At 41.9% G+C, this 21,189-nt stretch overlaps 1 protein-coding gene and 1 pseudogene across 8 annotated transcripts in view; one reads left to right on the forward strand and one right to left on the reverse strand.

Annotated features, from left to right (window-relative positions):
* Positions 1-12,247, forward strand: part of mark4a (MAP/microtubule affinity-regulating kinase 4a) — a 52,697-nt gene extending 40,450 nt beyond the window's left edge. For 2 of the 8 annotated variants that reach the window (XM_036989884.1, XM_036989883.1), the window contains exons 15-18: positions 5,029-5,307; positions 5,938-6,020; positions 10,205-10,249; positions 10,501-10,717. In XM_036989884.1, coding sequence (XP_036845779.1) covers positions 5,029-5,307; positions 5,938-6,020; positions 10,205-10,249; positions 10,501-10,565 — 472 coding nt within the window. In that variant the 3' untranslated portion in view covers positions 10,566-10,717. Of the gene's footprint in view, positions 1-5,028; positions 5,308-5,937; positions 6,021-10,204 lie in introns of all 8 variants that reach the window. The other 6 variants (XM_036989880.1, XM_036989879.1, XM_036989877.1 and 3 more) reach the window with 4 other exon arrangements.
* Positions 12,248-19,823: 7,576 nt separating this feature from the next.
* Positions 19,824-20,388, reverse strand: LOC110533492 (annotated as a pseudogene).
* Positions 20,389-21,189: the final 801 nt, after the last annotated feature.

Consider the following 21,189-nt stretch of genomic DNA (forward strand, 5'->3'; position numbering starts at 1 on the left):
ACAGTTGGAAGCAGCCTTGTTATGTCCTGTACTCTTGCTCCTGGAGAGCACAGGGTTTTTGCCTTCAGGACCGAGATATTTCTCACCATAGAGCTGCCTTTGATGACAGCTGGTGATGGTGAATGGGCCGGTCTCTCAGGCAGCCTCACAGTCTGGTGAGGCTGGGAGCTTTGAGGATCTGAACCAGAGGTAGAAGTCACCGGAGAGGGAGACAGAGCCGAGAATGAATATGCAGGTACCTCCGGATCCGATCTTGATTGGGAAGCCACCACAGACGAAGGCACCAGAACCTCTGGTTCCAGGGCGGCAAAGCTGTTTCTGGTCTGTGTCAGTTCCCGGCTCAACATCTCCAAGAAGACCCCCGTTGCCACTTCCACGGCGAGTGACGTACCTCCATGGCTGGTTGGTTGGGTCGAGATCAGCTCTGTTCTCCAGGAAAGGGGGAGTCCCCTTCGGTGATGGAACCCTGCCTACACCGGCCAGTCGGCTGTGGGGAGCCGACACGGCAGTTCATCTTCCACCTGTCCAGAGCGGCAACCGGCTACTGGGGTGGAAGAAAAATAAATAGTAGGTGGGCATGGGTTCCCCATTAGCTTATGTAGGTTTTCTTCTTGCTTGCTAAGAGTAGTTACTTCGCTCCTGTAGTCCTCTGCAAGCAAGCAGTTGCTACATTGAAAGTCAACGTGGTCCACATTGTCCCAGAACAAAGCAGTGTAAACTCAGCTCCTGCAACCTTGGAAACGTTCAATAGCGGCCTCCATTTGAGCCGCCAAGCCAGCTAGGCTAGCTGGGCTTTCGCGTCTCTCCCCCTGTACGGAATCTGGCAGGATCCCGGGACAGATAGCAGCGCTCACAGCAATTTAGCCCAACAGAACCGCAGAATTCAAAATACAATTAAACTATATAAAAACACTGTCGGCTTTTAAATCGAGGTCTTTAGTTCAGGTTTCAGTTTCGGCGTTTGACAGCGTTCAGCAACAACAAACGTGCTTTAATGACTGCTTTGCACACTCTTGGCATTTTCTCAACTAGCTTCACCTGGAATGCTTTTCCAACAGTTTTGAATGAGTTCCCACATATGCTGAGCACTTGTTGGCTGCTTTTCCTTCACTCTGCTGTCCAACTCATCCCAAACAATTTAAAGTTGTTTGAGGTCAGGTGATTGTGGAGGCCAGGTCATCTGATGCAGCACTCCATCACTTTCCTTGGTCAAATAGCCCTTACACAACCTGGAGGTGTGTTGGGTCATTGTCCTGTTTGTTATTTGGTATTTTAATAGGATCCCCATTAGCTTCTCTTCTTGGGGTCCACACAAAACATGAAACATAATAAAGAATGACATAATACAGATCATCAACAGACAAGAACAGCTCAAAGACAGAACTACATCAATGTTTTAAAAAGGCACACGTAGCCTTCATATCAATGCATACACACAAACTATCTAGGTCAAATAGGGGAGAGGCGTTGCGCCGCGAGGTGTTGCTTTCTGTTTTTTGAAACCAGGTTTGCTGTTTATTTGAGCAATATGAAATGGAAGGAAGTTCCATGCAACTAGGACTCTATATAATACTATATGCTTTCTTGAATTTGTTCTGGATTTGGGGACTGTGAAAAGAACCCTGGTGGCATATCTGGTGGGATAAGTGTGAGTGTCAGAGCTGTGTGTATGTTGACTATGCAAACAATTTGGGATTTTCAACACATTAAGGTTTCTTATGAAAAGAAGTGATGCAGTTAGTCTCTTCTCAACTCTTAGCCAAGAGAGACTGGCATGCATAGTATTTATATCAGCCCTCTGATTACAATTAAGAGCAAAACGTGCCGCTCTATTTTGGGCCAGCTGTAACTTAACGAGGTCTTTCCTTACCACACTGGACCACACGACTGAACAATAATCAAGATTAGACAAAACTAGAGCCTGCAGAACTTGCTTTTTGGAGTGTGGTGTCAAAAAAGCAGAGCATCTCTTTATTACGGACAGACCCCTCCCCATCTTTACAACCATTAAATCTATATGTTTTGACCATGACAGTTTACAATCTAAAGTAACGGCAAGTAATTTAGTCTCCTCAACTTGTTCAACAGCCACACCATTCATTACCAGATTCAGCTGAGGTCTAGAACTTAAGGAATGATTTGTACCGAAAATAAATGATAGTCCCACCAAGCACAAACCATATGGGAATGCTGTGATAGCCATGCTGGGAAAGTGTACCTTGAATTCTAAATAAATCACAGACAGTGTCACCAGCAAAGCACCATCACACCACCTCCTCCATGCTTCACGGTGGGAACTACACATGCGGCGATCATCTGTTCACCTACTCTGCGTCTCATAAAGACACAGTGGTTGGATCCAAAAATCTCAGTTTTGGACTAATCAGACCAAAGGACATATTTCCACCGGTCAAATGTCCATTGCTCGTGTTTCTTGGCCCAAGCAAGTCTCTTCTTCTTGTTTGTGTCCTTTAGAAGTGGTCTCTTTGCAGCAAATTGACCATGAAGGCCTGATTCACGCAGTCTCTTCTGAACAGTTGATGTTGAGATGTGTCTATTACTTGAACTCTGTGAAGCTTTTATTTGGGCTGCAATTTCTGAGGCTGGTAACTCTAATGAACGTATCCTCTGCAGCAGAGGTAACTCTGGGTCTTCCTTGCCTGTGGCTGTTCTCATAAGAGACAGTTTCATCATAATGCTTGATGGTTTTTACGACTGCATTTGAAGTAACTTTCTTGAAATTTTCCGCATTGACTGACCTTCATGACTTAAAGTAATGATGGACTGTCGTTTCTCTTAGCTTATTTTAGCTGTTCTTGCCAAAATATGGACTTGGTCTTTTACCAAATAGGGCTATCTTCTGTATACCACCCCTACCTTGTCACAACACATCTGACTGGCTCAAACGCATTAAGAAGGAAATCAATTTCACAAATATACTTTAAGCAAGGCACACCTGTTAATTGCAATGCTTTCCAGGTGACTACCTCATGAAGCTGGTTGAGAGAATGCCAAGAGTCTGCAAAGCTGTCAAGGCTTTTGAAGAATCTCAAAATTAAAACATATTTGTTTTAACACTTTTTTTGTTACTACATGATTCCATATGTGTTATTTCATAGTTTAGATGTCTTCACTATTATTCTACAATGTAGAAAATAGTAAAATATAAAGATAGACCCTTGAATGAGTAAGTGTGTCCAAACTTTTGACTGGTACCGTAAATTGTATGTTATAGAAGTGTCCAGACACCTTTTGTGATTTCACTTGTTTTTTTAGACATTTTCCCCAAACAGCAAATCACTTCCTCATCCTAGTGTGTGGGCGCTTCCTCATTCTCATTGTGTAGTATGGGAGCCCCGAAAAAACATTAACAAAGGCTCCAAAAACACCCCAATACTAATTTTTAGAAACTTCTAAGCTCTCAGAATAGGGAAGCAGGTCTTTTTTGTTGTACACATGAAATTGTGTAATTCTTAATTTTATCCGCAACATTATATTCCATTTTGTTGCGACTCGAGCAAAACCTTTACAATCATTCTACAGGTAACTGCTAAAATAAAGGAAACACTTGAGTAAATGTGGTATACAATGTCTTCACAAATGTGGGACCAGCACCGTTGTAACTACCAGCGCTGTTGCTAACTAGCATAGCTGGTACCATTTGTTGCAAAGAGTAATGGGATATTAGAATCACGTTGTCTTAACCTTTGCCTTCTTCAACCTCCCTTCCACACAGGAAATTCCAGACACTTGTAGAATCTATGCCAAGGCACATTATTAAGACTCTTTATGTTGGGGTTTCCTTTATTTTGTAGTTTACCTTTAGCAGCGGGCTACATGGAGAATAGAACAGCTGGATAGCGGAAATGGCTTGAGTCGCACAAAAGGGAATATGTTGCGGATAAGTTCGGAATGACACAATTTCATGAGTACAACATCTAAAGAACTGCATTGCTATACTGAGAGCTTTTCTGTATCTAAAAATAACTATTTGGGTGTTTTTGGATCCTTTGTTCATGTTTTTTAAGGGCCCCATACTACACAAGGAGGATGACTGTCACGATTGTCGTAATAACATTAGGACCAAAGTGCAGAAATGGGTTCCACATGTTTATTGAATGAAACTCACAAAAACAATAAAGAACGAACGAACACAACGTGAAGTAAATGAAGTGCTCACAGGCACAGACACATAAACAAGATCCCACAAAACACAGTGGGAAAATGGCTGCCTAAATATGATCCCCAATCAGAGACAACGAAAAATAGCTGCCTCTGATTGGGAACCATACCTGGCCAACATAGAAATAAACAACCTAGATTACCCACCCTAGTCACACCCCGACCTAACCAAAATAGAGAATAACAAGGCTCTCTATGGTCAGGACGTGACAATGATGAAGAGTCCACTGGGCACACATGGGTTAAATTTCAATGAAATTATGTTGAACCAACATAGAATAGAGGTTGAGTCTACATCTGTGCCCAGTGGGAGATTTTCTGTTTGGGGTAAGTTTCTCAAAAACAAGTGAAATCACAGAATAGGTGTCTGGACCCATCTATAACATTTCATTTACATAATTTTTTTTAGATTTGATTGTTAAAAGCAAAACTTCTCCTTTAACCCAACTCATACAAAAGACACACACACATACAGGCTTTTGGAGATGTGCAGGGGGCTGCCAGACTGAGTGCCCGGGGAGCTGTTGTTGTGGGGGGTTGAGTGCCTTGCTGAAGGGGACAACGGCAGGCAATGGCATCTAGGATTTGATACCAGCAATTCTCCGGTTGGTTGCCAGATCACTTCCCATTTCCTGCCAGGTCACTTCCGACAGATTTTTCCTGTTGGACCTGGGATTTGAACTGGCAACCCTCTGGCTGCTGGATCACCTCTCTAACTGCTAGGCTACCTGGCACCCCGTCTCTAGTGTTGTTTTTTGTCAACCATGTTATTGTGAAGCCGAAAACAAGTTTCCACTTAGTGTGGACAGTAACATTTGTCTAATTCTAATTGTCTCTCTGCTCCAGCTCCCTGTCCCACCGCCTGCCCCCCACATCCCCCTCCACCCTGAGCATCTCTGGGGCCGGGGCCTCCTCCTCCTCTAGCGAGCGCTGCCGTCTGACACGGGGCTCCACCATTCGAAGCACCTTCCACGGGGGCCAGCTGAGAGACCGGGGCCCGCCCGTCTACTCGGCCCCGCCCACCTCCCCCACTCTGTCCCACCATGATGCAAGTCCCCTGCCGCACGCCCGCAGCCGTGCCACCTCCAACCTCTTCACCAAGCTCACCTCCAAACTCACACGCAGGTAAGCGGTCACCTCTGTAACGGTCACCTCTATAACGGTCACCTCTGTGACAGTCACCTCCGTAACAGTCACCTCCGTAACAGTCACCTCCATAACACTCGCCTCCAAATGCAGGGGACAATCACCTTAGTGAATTGTAGTAGTCTCCTCCGTAACACCTGCCCCCATACTCATGCGCAGGTAATCGTTTACCTCCGCAACACTCACCTCAGTAACGTTTGCCTCCAAATGCAGGGTACAATCACCTTAGTGAATAATAGTAGTCACCTCCGTAACACCTGCCTCCAAACTCACAAGCAGGTAGTTGTGGACCAGGGTTGTGTTTATAAGGGGAAACAGGGGAGGTAGGCACACTAACTGAATTTGTTACACAAAGTTACAGACCACAGCCCTGGGCCCTGACATTGGAAACGGAGCTTACCCAGCTATCCCTGGAATCAGCTATAATATACAGTATAATCACATATATGTAATGTAATGAAACATATGCTTCCTCCATGCCAATCAGCTACAGCTGCGCTGTTATCCACCATTCCTTTGGCCATGATTCAATTATTTTCTCTTTCTCCCCTTCCTCTCCTATTTCTTTTTCTATCTCTCTCTCTGTTGCTCTTCCTCTCCTTATATCAGGGTCAATCTAGAACCCTCTAAGCGCCAGGGCTCAAACAAATCAGTCTCGGGTTGTACCCTTCCCCAGGGATCAAAAACAGTTAGTAAGTTCCCATGTCTCTAGCTTCTCTCTGTCGGCCTGCTTGCCTGCCTGCCTGCCTTCTGGACATACTAACGGTGTGTGTGTGTGTGTGTGTGTGTGTGTGTGTGTGTGTGTGTGTGTGTGTGTGTGTGTGTGTGACTGCATTCCTGTTTACTTACAGTACCAGTCAAAAGTTTGGACACACCTACTCAAAACTATGTAATAACACATATTGAATCATGTTGTAACCAAAAAAGTCCAAATATAAACAAATCAAAATATGTTAGATTCCTCAAAGTAGCCACCCTTTGCCTTGATGACAGCTTTGCACACTCTTGGCATTCTGTCAACCAGGTTCATGAGGAAAGCTTTTCCAACAGTCTTGAAGGAGTTCCCACATATGCTTAGCACTTGTTGGCTGCGTTCCCTTCAATCTGCGGTCGAATCCATCCCAAACCATCTCAATTGGGTTGAGGTCGGGTGATTGTGTAGGCCAGGTCATCTGATGCAGCACTCCATCACTCTGCTTCTTGGTCAAATATCCCTTACACAGCCTGGAGGTGTGTTGGGTCATTGTTCTGTTGAAAAACAAATGTTAGTCCCATTAAGCGCAAAACAGATGGGATGGTGTATCGCTGCAGTATGCTGTGGTAGCCATGCTGGTTAAGTGTGCCTTGAATTCAAAATAAATCACAGACAGTGTTACCAGCAAAGCACCCCACACCATCACACCTCCTCCTCAAAGCTTCACAGTGGGAACCACACTTAGGGAGATATTCCGTTCACCTACTCTGCGTCTCACAAAGACACGGTGGTTGGAACCAAAAATCAGAACAAAGGACAGATTTCCACCGATCTAATGTCCATTGCTCGTGTTTCTTGGCCAAAGCAAGTCTCTTCTTCTTATGGTGTCCTTTAGTAATAGTTTCTTTGCAGCAATTCGACCATGATGGCCTGATTCACACAGTCTCCTCTGAACAGTTGATGTTGAGATGTGTCTGTTACTTGAACTCTGTGGAGCATTCATTTGGGCTGCAATCTGAGGTGCAGTTAACTCTAATGAACTTATCCTCTGCAGCAGAGGTAACTCTGGGTCATCTTTTCCTGTGGTAATCCTCATGATAGCGCTTTTGCGACTGCACTTGAAGAAACTTTCAAAGTTCTTGAAATTTTCCGAATTGGCTGTAATGATGGACTGTCATTTGTCTTTGTTTATTTGAGCTGTTCTTGTATTACCAAATAGGGCTATCTTCTGTATACCACCCCTACCTTGTCACAACACCCTTACCTATACCACCCCTACCTTGTTAACTTTTAACAAGGCACACCTGTTAATTGAAATGTATTCCAGGTGATTACCTCATGAAGCTGGTTGAGAGAATGCCAAGAGTGTGCAAAGCTGTCATCTGGCAAAGCGTGGCTACTTTGAAGAATCTCAAATATAAAATATATTTTGATTTGGTTTAGACTTTTTTGGTTACTACATTAATCCATTTGTGTTATTTCATAGTTTTGATGTCTTCACTATTATTCTACAATGTAGAAAATAGTCAAATGTGTCCAAACTTTTGACTGGTACTGTACCTATCTGTTTACCTTTCTGTTACATACCTTTGTTTCTGTCTGTACATACTTGTCTGTCTGTCTATGTCTTACTGACCTGTCTGTCTGTATGACTTCCTTTCTCTAACTTCCCATGTGCCTAGTACTTACCTGTCTGTATGCCTGTCTGTCGGTCTGTCTGTCTGTCTATATGCCTGTCTATATGCCTGTCTACATGCCTGTCTACATGCCTGTCTGTATACCTGTCTGTATACCCGTCTGTATGCCTGTCTGTATGCCTATCTGTATGCCTGTCTGTATGCCTATCGGTATGCCTGTCTGTATGTCCGTCTGTATGTATGCCTTACCTGTCTGTCTGCATGTCTGTCTGTAGGCCTGTCTGTCTCTACGCCATACCTGTCTGTATGCCTGTCTGCCTTACCTGTCTGTCTGTAGGCCTGTCTGTTTGTATCTGTCTGTCTGTATGCATGCCTGTTTGTCTGTCTATCTGCATGACAGTGTGTCTACCTACTTGTCTTTATTCTATAGCTCTCTCACACTGCTTTTTGGTTAATTCCTTTGGCACTTTACTTGAAACCTGCATCATAAGGGCTACATAACACTGTCATAACAATGACTTAACGTGACACAAACAATTAATTAGCTATGGCAGTTTTGCTAGACAATTGGCTGATAAACAGTAAACATGGTCTTAGTTGTCATAAACTGACACCTATGATATATGTTATGAAAGTGTTATTTATCATTTTGTTATACGGAAGGGCTTGCGTTAAAATAATGATTTGTTCCAGGGGCACCATCCTAGTGCATAAGGTCTTCCTGTGACTCCATCTACCTTGTTTTATTTTGAATGACAGTTGATTCCTGGACATGCGGACTGTCTTTGTTGTGTGGTGGAATTGATAGTGACGTACAGTTGGTGTCACAGAATGCACCAACATTTACGCTGCTGTGGATTCTCCCACCTCCCCCTAAAAGACGTGGAGTACAATCATATCAGTACAGATTCACTGTTGCCACCGAACAAACACAATATGAGAAGCATGGGGTTGTTTTTTATTTTGTTATATTGATACAGCCTTATTAGTTGACTCTGTTGTGCGAGTCAGGGCCTCTGATACGGGGTAATATTGCAGCAATATCACTCCATACTCTGACCCCGTATTCATGGGTTGCATTTACGTCACCCAGTCGTGTCACACCATCTGAACGGCGGCTCACTAATGTTTTACGAACTTCTTTTTATAACTAAACCAAGATACTAAACCTGTCGTTTCCAATGGGAGCAAATTAAGCATAGTGGGCAGAACAAGCAAGGAGGTGGGCAGAGCCAAGCACGAGCTAGCGAGGTCCTATTGGCACGTTCTAGCATGTGTTTGCATATTTCCGTTAGGAAATGCCTACTCTGTGAACTGCGTGTGTGCAGTAACTCAATTCGCCATTGCTCTCCTTCTAAACAACAACACATTTTACCACTTTGGCAAAGGTTAAAGTCTACAAGACTTAGTCAACTCTGTTCGTAACAGATTATTGTTTTGTGAAAAGCAAACTGTATTCAGATCAAATGTTTAATCGCTGAGAAAACTAGCGTGTCAGACCAGTTCCATCTGGCTCCATATTCATTCACTGCCGGCCACTGGTGCTTCCTCTCCTCACCATATTTGGTGGGGAGTGGAACTTCAAACCGGATGATTCAGATTTATACATCTGGTGAAACATATGGCTCCTTGTTCTATCTGTGGTTATACTGCATCTAAAGTTAATCTGACGACATCACAATGATGACAAAAGGTTTTCCTACTCATTATTTGTCTCCTTTAGAAATTACATTGAGGGCCTCCCAGGTGGCGCAGTGGTCTAGGGCACTGCACCGCACTGCCACCGCACTGCCACCAGAGACTCTGGGTTCGCGCCAAGGCAGCCGGCCGCGACTGGGAGGTCCGTGGGGCGACGCATAATTGGCCTAGCATCGTCCGGGTTAGGGAGGGATATCTTTGTCTCATCACGCACCAGCGACTCCTGTGGCGGGCCGAACGCAATGCACGCTAACCAAGGTCGCCAGGTGCACAGTGTTTCCTCCTACACATTGGTGCGGATGGCTTCCGGGTTGGATGTGCAGAAGCAGTGGTTGGGTTGTGTCTCGGAGGACGCATGACTTTCGACCTTTGTCTCTCCTGAGCCTGTACGGGAGTTGTAGCGATGAGACAAGATAGTAGTAATAATTGTAGTAATAATAGTAGTAATAATTGGATACCATGAAATTGGGGAGAAAAATAGGGTAAAATGTCAAAAGAAAAAAAAGAAAAGAAATGACATCGTATTTCCAAGCCACTAAATCCACGAAATCTTCATCAACAGCGCCAATTGACAATGCATTGAGTAAAACATTGACTCAGGAGTCAATAGATCTTACATAATAATATTGTGAGGAAACATGCATGAACACCTGGAGGTTTTTGTTGCTGTTGTTGTTTGCTTGTCCTCACTCTGATTTATGTTCCTTTCTTTTTGAATGGCTTCACTGTATTGTGGATGGATGATGACTGTGTACTTGGTGGACATGGAACTGCATCTCCCATAAATCAGCTCTCCGATTCCCCCTTTAACTGTGTGTGTGTGTGTGTGTGTCTGTTCTCTACGCAGGGTCACAAATGAACCTGAGGGAATCTGCCGATCTGCGGTCACAAGGTCAGTATATGTCACAAGGTCAGTATATCCGGCAACCCTTCGTCAACCCATCTAGAACTCAAGTTTCAGACAGTAAACTTGCACACCTTAACTGGACATTAAAGTTTAGATTCAACAACCCGTCACAAGTTTTTCTACTTACCCACATTTACTACCCCTTTCTCTCTAACAGCTGTTCTCTCCTCCTTTTTCCTCCACTCTTCCACACCTCTGTCCTTTCTCCTACTTCTCTGTCCCTTACTGGCCTCCAGTCGCCATTTACCTGGGCATCAAAAAGCGTCCGAGCCCCGGGCCGTCGGACGTGGCTGGGATCTGAGGGGACCTGGGGGGCGGCGGGACCCGGCGGAGGTGGTGCTGGCTCTGCGGGAGGCGGCACGGGGTTGCGGCTGCCAGGTCCACCATGCCGGCCCCTTTCTGCTCTCCTGCACCCACGGGGCGGCCGGTGGTCAAGTGGCCTTTGAGGCCGAGGTGTGCCACCTCTCCACAGGGGGCAGCGCCGCCAACAATGAGTCTTCCAACGGGGTGCGCTACACGCGACTCTGGGGGGCACCGCTTGCTTTCCGGGACATCGCCACGCAAATCTCAAAGGACCTCGAACTCTGAATATAATGGGGGTTGAGAAGGATGGAAAGTGAAATAGATAAAGGGACTTGGGGCTGCAGATAAATACATTTCCTCCTGTCTCTTACGTGGCTAAAGACCTACCCCCCTCCACACCAGTCTCAACCTAACCACCCAAACCCCCCACGCCACACAGACTCAAGCATCTCCTCCCCCAACTTCATCCACTGGATCCGGACCAGAGAGATATCCAGCTTCATATTTTTTATCGTTAACTCTAGCCAGAATGACTATTACTTTTATGATTGGTATCATTGTGGTTTTTAACCATCACCACCTCCGAACCGACACTATCGAAAACATTCTCGAAAACATTTCTTGTGTCTCGCCGTCTTTGATTGTCTTCTGCGTGTCACTGTATGTGTTTTTGGTCATTCTTCTCCCATTTGAACATTAATATGGATAAAGTGATTATCCAAGGACTTGTCGCCAGTGGACAACATGCACAAATAGGGAGACAGTTGCTCTGTCTTTCATTGTGTGCATGGTATGGGCGGGATTGAATTATTGGCAATGACAGAGGAGTTGACAGACACTTTGAACCAGCCAATGGTGACCTTCACATCCATTTTCCGCTTACAATATCATCAACAGAATAAAGTAGCAGATGGGGATGTTTTCTCGGACACACCATGAATCTTTCTCAGTAAGTCTTATAGCACATGACACATATAAACTGGACAGATATAGGTTTCAGTTTTGTAGTATTGTACAACCCACACCGTAATAAGCTGTTTTGTTAATGTATAAGATCAGGTAGTATACACTTTGGTACACATCATGCTCCATTAGCGGCAATATGAAAACCTAATCTATGTAGATCAAAACTGTGGTTCATAGTGCTATTTTTTCACCTTCATACCTCTTTAGCTACCTGTACATTTGGTTTCCTGCACACACCCTTCCAAAGTAATTCCATTGGCACATTCCTTTTCCTGAGAAACTATTTTAACCCTCTGATTGGCTGGGATCAATGTCTGTGTTGGAACTGGTCATTACCAATAATCATATCAAGCTGTTTTTAAGCATTTCATCCCATACTTCTCACGATATGATCTATCCCTTTTACCTTTCTTCAGCAAAGTTGAATTCAAGTAATGAAAGAGTTACACAGTTCCTCTGCATAAAATAGCCTAACTCAATGTATTATGGCTGAAAGGGTGGCTGGAAAGGAAGCAAATCCAACCGCGGTTCACTGCAGAACATTGCGCCCTTGAATGCCACATGGCTTTGCCAAAATGAAAAGCTGTCAGACATACTAGTGAACCAAATTTGTAACAGACAATGTTTGAAGTACATGATTATTTAAGTATTTGAAATATTTTATTTCTGTGTATTTGAGTAAGTTGTATATGTATATATGTATATATGAATGTGTATATGTGTATATATGTATATATATATATATATATATATATATATATATATATATATATATATATATATATATATACATATATACATATATGTATATATATATATATATATATATATATAGATATAGATATATAAATGTCATATTGCGTTCAGTGCAATGCGATGCAATGCAATTTCGTTTGATTTCTATTCCGTGCCATGCCGATTTATCTTCAGCCATCTCACTACATTGAAGGTGAACATCAAAATCTGTTTTTTTCTGAGGCAACTGAAACCACCCAATCCCATTTCCACTGTTACACACACTGGTGCCTCTACTCTGACACCCTTCAACATTTTGACATTGGTGAACTTCAGATCAAACTGGTTTTGTCTACTGCTGATGACTATCCCACATGACAAAATGCTACAGTTTACTATATAATACTATAGTACTTACTATAGAATTATGTAGTTAACTGTAGTATACTGTAGAATACTATACTCCACACTGTAGTATCCCTCGATCATGTGTAGCACTTACTATATAATTTTGTAGTATACTGTAGAATGCTATACTACACACTGTAGTATCCCTCGATCGTGTAGTTCTTACTATATAATCTTGTAGTATATTGTAGAATACAATACTCCACACTGTAGTATCCCTCGATCGTGTGTAGTACTTACTTTAGAATATTGCAGTGTTCTGTAGAATGCTATACTCCATACTGTAGTATCCCTCGATCGTGTAGTGCTTACTATAGAATTTTGTAGAATACTTAACTCCACATTGTAGTATCCATTGATCATGTGTAGTACTATAGCATGTTGTAGTATTCTGTAGAATACTATAGTAAATACTACAGTAATTTCCTCAAAAATACTACAGTACCCGCAAAAAACACTACAGTGTTCTAACTATAGTAATTCTACAATATTCATTTGCATATACCTCACCCATTCCCATACCCCGTACCCCAATTTGTGCCACCCATGAATGAGAAACCTACATGCCAAGTATAGACCATATATTGTGTTCCCTACAGGTTATGGAAAAGAGCAGAAGCTCTAAAGTATCCGTTCAGACTCCATTCCTACCTACCTACAGGTTATAGTAGCCTAGCAGTTAGAGCGCTGGGCCAGTAATCGAAAAGTTGCTGGTTTGAATGCATGAGCTGACAAAGTGAAAAATCTGTGCAATGTGCCCTTGAGCAAGGTACTTAACCCTAATTTTCTAAAGGGGTGCCATACTACTATGGCTGACCCTGTAAAACAACACATTTCACTGCACCTATCCGGTATATGTAACAATAGTAAACTCTATAGTAAACTGTAAATCATGTCTGCAAAAACACTACAGTATATACTACAGTACACTACAGTCATGTCTGCAAAAACACTACAGTATATACTACAGTACACTACAGTCATGTCTGCAAAAACACTACAGTTGAATACTATAGTAAAGTCTGCAAAACGCTACAGTGAATACTATAGTATATAAATATAGTAATACTACAGTATTTTTACCATAGTATATTAATGTATTTTTTCATGTGGGGTCGGCTACTGTGGGTTGTAGGGGAAGTGCATAGACACGCAGAGGAGTCATTTAGAGAGACAGAGAGAGACATAAAGACAATGTGACTGGGATGCTGTGTTTTCCCTGTTGCTCCTCTTACAGGATGCCTACATACAGTAAAAGTACAATGTTGGAAAATAAGAACCTCAAAAAGGCTTCCTCACCCTCCTCCTGATTAGAATGAAGGATGTACTGTGATGTTCATGTAGGCTACAGGGACCAAGATGTCTGCCTGGTTATTTACTGTTAACGCTCTCGGTCTCAGTTTTGGCTTTTTGCTCGTGGTGACTTAACCAGTCAGACTAACGTGATCATGTAGGGTTTGATCTTCATCACAAGTGTTTTTGCTGTCTGTATGTCAGTTTGTTTTTGCAATCCTCCTCCTGTCGTTTATTTTTTCAAAAACACTCACAACTGTCATCTGCTTCACAGACACGTTGTTGAATCATCTCTTCTGAATCTCCTTGTGCTGTTTTGTCTGCCCCATGACAGGATCCCCTATATAGGAGAACAATACTAGTCCACTACATTTCACCGCCCTTTACAGTACAGACAGACACACTTATTGACCTGAAGAGGGTCAGTCCTATGTCCTATAACATTGTGGTGTATATTAGCATTAGGTAATATAGACCTCAATGCACTTTGCTTTGACTTGAATCAGCTCCTTCCAGTGGACCCTAGGGCCATGCCCATAATGAGCCACTGGATGGCGCCAATGTCTTAAATGTGAACACTTCAATTTGTGGATATTTGCACAGGTACTTTTATTTATTTTTTAGATGAATATCGTAATAAAAAAAACTGGATTCATATCAGCCAGTTAATGGCTGAATATAAAATATATGAATATAGTATATATCTTAGCGGTCAAGGTTTATTTATAGCTAGAACAAGGGAAGTGCTTCTAGTTTTAAGCAGTTTCTGTCAATGACAATAGGGAACAATACCAACTTGCAATCCTGCATGACTTCAGAGTTTGGGTTTTGGTGGTAAAAAATGGAATGATTCACACCCATAGGTGGATGCTTTATGAAATAAAGATGCAGTCAGTGTTTCGACATGATTATGGACACAGAGAAACTGTACTGGGTATTGTCCCTGCTCTCCCCCCCCCCCCCCCCATCACAAGTACAGATGGCAGATTTGGGGTAAATTCCAATGATTTGACTCCTATTACTTACAGGGAAATTGATTCACTTGATATTCCGAAATGTAATTCACAAATCTCTGAATTTCTCTACTGTATAACAAAATGTAAAATAACATACTTTTTTTTTTCATTCCAATGTGTTGTTACAAATTCTGCAATTTTACAAATGTTTTAAATTGAGACCATCTCTGATGGTCAGGCACATCTGGGGTTGGGTTGCGTTCAAGCCATAGAAACGTCCATTTAAGTTTTTAAGGAATGAAAGGGAAGCATCTGGTTGAACATATCCACAGTGGTTGCTAAGGTGAAGGAAAAAAATGTTTCCAGGTGGAATACAAACCTATGAAATGCATTTAGAAAAAGATAGTACAATGTGTGCTGGTATGCCTATAAGAGACTGTCAGTGGTATAGATGGTTGTTGGAAACATTATTATGGCCCCAGGGGCTCAGTATTTAAGTAATGTGCATTGTCATGCTGGAACTGTTTATTTGTTTTAACCGTTGATGTAATATGCAATAGAGGCCAATGAGATGGATGAAGAGACACGTTTTGACCTGGACGCCTAATTCTGTTCACCCATTGACCCCTTCAGAAACAAACAATGTAAGATTGTGTAGCCCAAAGGCCCTGGTGCTTTTGGTCTACAGCGAAAGTGAGAAACATGGAGCTGACGAGAAATAAAATTCACAAATGTTATCTTTTCCCTTTTCTTTGACTTTTGTCTTCCAATGAATCTGTCAGTTTGCTGCGTGCGTGATCATCACTTGATTCTTGCTATTGCTCTTACTGCTAATAATAACTTTTTTCCTCCTTCATTGTTGGACAGTTAGGCTTTGAATATCATCTTTACCTTACTACCCAGCAAACACACAAGCACCACACGATGTTGTCTCAGTGTTTACTCCAGGTTGTGAGCTTCAACGTGCCCTTGAAAACCATGTAAGTGCTGCCATGGCTTAACAGCACTTTTAATAACTATTAGTCTATTCCATTATTGGAAAAAGTATCCAATTGTCATACTTGAGTAAAAGTAAATATACCTTAAAAGACAATGACTCAAGTGAAAGTTGCCCAGTAAAATACTACTTGAGTAAAAGTCAAAGTACTGTATTTGGATTTAAATATACTTAAGTGTGAAAAGTAAATGTAATTGCTTTAAGTATCAAAAGTTAAAAGTATAAATCGTTTTAAATTCCTTTATATTAAGCAAACCAGATGGCATAATTTTCTTGTTTTTTAATTTATTTACTGATAGCCACACTCCAACACTGACATAATTTACAAAGTATTGGTGTTTCGTGAGTACGTCAGATCAGAGGCAGTAGGGATGACCAGGGATGTTCTCTTGATAAGTTTGTGAATTTGACAATTTTCCTGTCCTGCTGAGGCCTCACCGAGGACTGGAGTTGCCCACCCCTGTAAGCATTCAAAATGTAATGAGTACTTTTGGGTGTCAGGGAAAATGTATGGGAGTAAAAAGTACATTATTTTTTAGGAAGGTAGTGGAGTACAAGTAAAAGTTGTAAAAAATATAAATAGTCAAATAAAGTACAGATACCCCCAAAAAACAACTTAAGTAGTACTTTAAAGTATTTTTTGCTTCAAAGTACTTACACCACTGGTCTAGTCTACACCTTACTGTGGTAAAAGGTAGTCTACTCTATTAGTGGCCAAACATTTACACAGAGCTGATTTTGTGTAACAATTCATGTTTACACTATACTGTTCAAATGTAGTCACTATTAAAGTTCAAATTTATTCTGATGGAGTTTAATTTTAACACTTGACGCCAGTGAAGAGTAAATCCAACAAGCAGTGTTAGTATATGTTAAATTTCAACTATTCACAGAGCAACAAACTGAAATTGTTAGAAAGCTAATGTAGTGTGGGACAATATAAGAACAGTGTAAACTTCAAGTTGATTTAACACTTGTTATGCTCTTACCTTGAGTGCATGACCAAGAAAGACCAAACATCGACATCTGTATTGGTTCATGGTAATAGGTTTATTGGACCACAGTTTCAATGATAACTTTCAATTATAACTTTTTACAACCAATGTAATGTAATGGCATAAGGAAGAAAATGAAAGTAAAAAACAGAAGACCGACAAAGGAGAGAGAGAGAGAAGAGGCAGAAGGAAAGAAGAAAAATATCTCCACTACACGCAGGTTGGTTGTCGTCATTGTACCGCTTGATTCCTAGGGCCATGCGTTGGAGATGTTGAACACTCCACCCACGGAGGCGGTGTCCACGCCACCTGTAGAGAGCAGGGAAAAGGGAGAGAGAAGCGGGTTTAAGTGTATGTCTCAGACAATCTCTGCAAAATTACTCATACTGTAAATTATCCAAATGTCCCAAAAATCAGTGGTGTAAAGTACTTTTAAGTAAAAATACTAAGTACTACCTAAGTAGTTTTTGGGGTTATCTGTACTTCACTATTTATATTTTTGCCAACATTTACTTTAACTTCACTACATTCCTAAAGAAAATAATGTACTTTTTACTCCATACATTTTCCCTGGCTATTTCTTAATAGCTTTCACTTATTTTAATTTCTGTTCCTTTTTACTTGTTGTGTGGTAAAAGGGAAGACTGTCGTGATCTGTGACGATTTAGAGTTGAATATATCAGCAGTTGCTCTGGATGTTTTTTGTTGTTGTGTGTGTGTGTACCTGTGCCACGCTTCTGCAGACGCAGCCTGGTGGTAGTGGTAGTAGTAGTGTTGATCTGCCATGATACAACGGGATGTGTGAGATAACAAGCAGCATTAGTTCCGGTGCTTTGAACAAATCATGATTTCGCCGGTGTAATCGCAGCAAAAGGTGGCACTACAAAGTATTAACTTTAGGGGGCTGAATAATTTTGCACGCCCAATTTTTCAGTTTTTGATTTGTTAAAAAAGTTTGAAATATCCAATAAATGTCGTTCCACTTCATGATTGTGTCCCACTTGTTGTTGATTCTTCACAAAAAAATACAGTTTTATATATTTTGTTTGAAGCCTGAAATGTGGCAAAAGGTCGCAAAGTTCAAGGGGGCCGAATACTTTCGCAAGGCACTGTAAGTGTCTTATATCGGCTGAAAGCTTAAATTCTTGTTAATATACTAATACTGGAAAAGCTCAATTAAAGTCCAAGTATACAGATTTGATGATATTCTTGCAGAAAAATGTAATATGAATGCAAATGTCTCCTTCACGATTTGCCCAAATGTACCTGGGTGACTTCACACTAAATGTCATGTAGTTCGCTCATATTTCAAGTTATCCGTCTGAAACTTTGCACATACACTGCTGCCATATTGTGGACATAATTGGAATTACAACCAGAGTGATGGCTGGAACATTGACCTTTCTGTTTTTTCAGGTAGCAAAAAACTGTTTTTCTTTTTTGGGTATTTTCTACTACCAGATCTATTGTGTTATATTCTCCTACATTCAATTCACATTTCCACAAACTTCAAAGTGTTTCCTTTCAAATGGTACCAAGAATATGCATATCCTTGCTTCAGGGCCTGAGCTACAGGCAGTTAGATTTGTGTATGTCATTTAGGCGGGAAAAAAAAGAGAAAAAAAAGTTTATTATCCCTGGACCGAAATCTTAATTGAGCATCGGACCAGTTACGCAAGACTTTAGTTCTGGGTTAACCTAAATTAATATTCTTATAATTGTGTCCCTGCGCTTCCATTGTGTTAGGGGTGTTTTTGTGCCATGTCAAAATGGTTTGAGTACCAGTACATACCCTTCTCAAACCAACGCAGAAGCATCTGAAGACCTCCTTCATGTTGCCGCCCTTCTCCACGGAGATGACACGCAGGTGATCCTCATTCATCCAGACAAAGAAGCTCTTGGCATCGTTATGCCTTCAGAAAGGAGGGATGAGGTTTCACATGATACATCACCATGATACATTGTGGGATATTCTGTACAGTACAATACAGTATTGTTTTGGTTGACTATTGGTATGGGTCTGTGTTCTGGGTGCATACCAGATTCCTCTTGCATCGGGCCAGTCAGGGGCTTTACCAGCGCCGGCAGCAGGGGGGAGACGGGCTTGTCAAACAAGAAATGGTCAGCGATAAGCTGCTCCTGCTCGGCATCGGTCATCTTATTCAAGGGGTAGTACTTTCCCTTGAATTCACCATCCAGGGTGTTCAGAACTGGAGATACAGAAAACCCCTGTTTCCCCTTACTCTTAACATGGTATATCCCTGCCTGGAGTTATCTGACACCATGCACTAGTTATTGCAGCTAAGGATTCACTTTTGATCTCTATTTCCAATTCATCTGAGGAGTGGCTAAGAATTCAGATCTCCAATTCATGTGTTTTACTGCCTAGCTTCATGCATAATCCTGTGTATGCATATGTCCTGTAGCTATTGATAGCTGGAAGGCTCACCTTCAACAGACAGTTTCTCCACTGCTCTGCGCTCGCCACGGCTGTTGTGGGGGGGCAAGGTGTATTCCTTGATGCTGCGGCCAGTACACACACGGCTGGACATAGTTGGGGTTCAGGTAATTCTTTTATACTTTTTTATTTATTTAACTAGGCAAGTCAGTTAAGAACAAATTCTTATTTACAATGACAGCCTAGGAACAGTGGGTTAACTGCCTTGTTCAGGGCAGAACAACAGATTTTTACCTTGTCAGCGCAGGGATTCAATCTTGCAACCTTTTGGTTACTGGCCCAACGCTCTAACCACTAGGCTACCTGCCATCATTACATCCCTACTCAGAGAGAAGGTCACAACAGAGTTTCAGACCAGAACATTTAAAGTGTCTCAAAGAAGTTTGAGATTCCCAACCTCCTATGTAGAGATTATTCAAACATTTTCACACTGATTTTACTCAGCAGTACTCTTTGGCATTTCTTATAGGAAATGAAACCCATAAAACATGTCAGGAGAATTAGACACTACCTTCAGGTTCTCAAAGTTCAGGTCGGTCTTGTGCTTGTCTGTGGGCTTGTATCCACTATGACGGTCTGAGATGATGGGGTCCAACAGATCCTTGAAGATCTCGTAGGACTCCTCATCACCAGCCACGCAGCCAACGGTCATGATGAAGCGGTGACCTGAGGAGAGGAGGGGGAGGACGGTAAAAAGGTAGCACATCTACATAGTAGGACAGACATTAATATACCACTGTTGTGTGAAAAATAATAAGGGGGTGTTTGGGAGATATGTGGCACTCACCAGGGTTGTCGACACCAGTCTGGATGACGTCATCCAAGGTGAAGCCAGAAGGGGGTCTGCTTGTCCCTCAGCTTGGCGTACATGTCCTTGGTCAGCACCTTGGCCATGTGGTTGTTGTGCTTGGTGAGGTCAGGGTACTCCTCCTCAACTTTGAAGTTGAGTTTGAAGTTGTTGTGGGTGTTACCGAAAGGCATGATTGCATTTCTAACACTGCAGGGGGGTAAATTATAGAATAGCTTGGATCTTTAGAGTCCGTAATTTGCACGGAAAACAGCACAGTATAGAGACATTAGGAACCCATGGAAAACGTTTAAACCACCAAACCTAATAGTAACCTATCAAGGACATTCCCAGACACTGACAGTGGAAGATAGTCAAAAGAACAGCTGCAAACCTCAGTCAATGTCCCCATCCACTGGGTCAAGTTTCTGTTTGGAATAGATACGGGGGAGGAGCACTTGTGCATTGGATATTTTTAACATCCTTATCCCAAACCTCACACAACAAGATCGCATAGTTTCCCTTCGAAATTCGCAGTTTATGGATAAACGTCTATTTTTTAAGTGTACGGTGTGAATGTGGACAAAGGGAATAAACGGAAGGGCTGTTCAAGAGAGGGGTTGAGTGTGAGATATAGGTAAGGGGGCTGAAGAAATGATTATATATGGTGCCTGGAATGTTGATGAGGTTGTGAGGTCAGACTGATCACTAGAAATTGCCCACTGGGCAGAAACTGGTTGCATCAATGTTATTTCCACGTCATTTCAACAACAACAAAAATAAAATCTGATGACGTTGAATCAACTTCGAAAACTGTTTTATTGTTTTCACCCAATTTATAACCTAAATCAAATTATGTGAAATCCTTTGTTGATTTCACGTTGAATTCATGTTAGTTGACATCTCAACCAAAATTAAATCAAAACTAAATGTTGAAATGACATCTGTGCCCAGTGGTAGACTTCGATTTAGGATGTTTGAAGATCCTGAGGACGTCAATATATAAACTCTGCAAAAAAAGAAACGT

Source organism: Oncorhynchus mykiss, chromosome 10 (genome assembly GCF_013265735.2).
Source record: "Oncorhynchus mykiss isolate Arlee chromosome 10, USDA_OmykA_1.1, whole genome shotgun sequence".
NCBI lineage: Eukaryota > Metazoa > Chordata > Actinopteri > Salmoniformes > Salmonidae > Oncorhynchus > Oncorhynchus mykiss.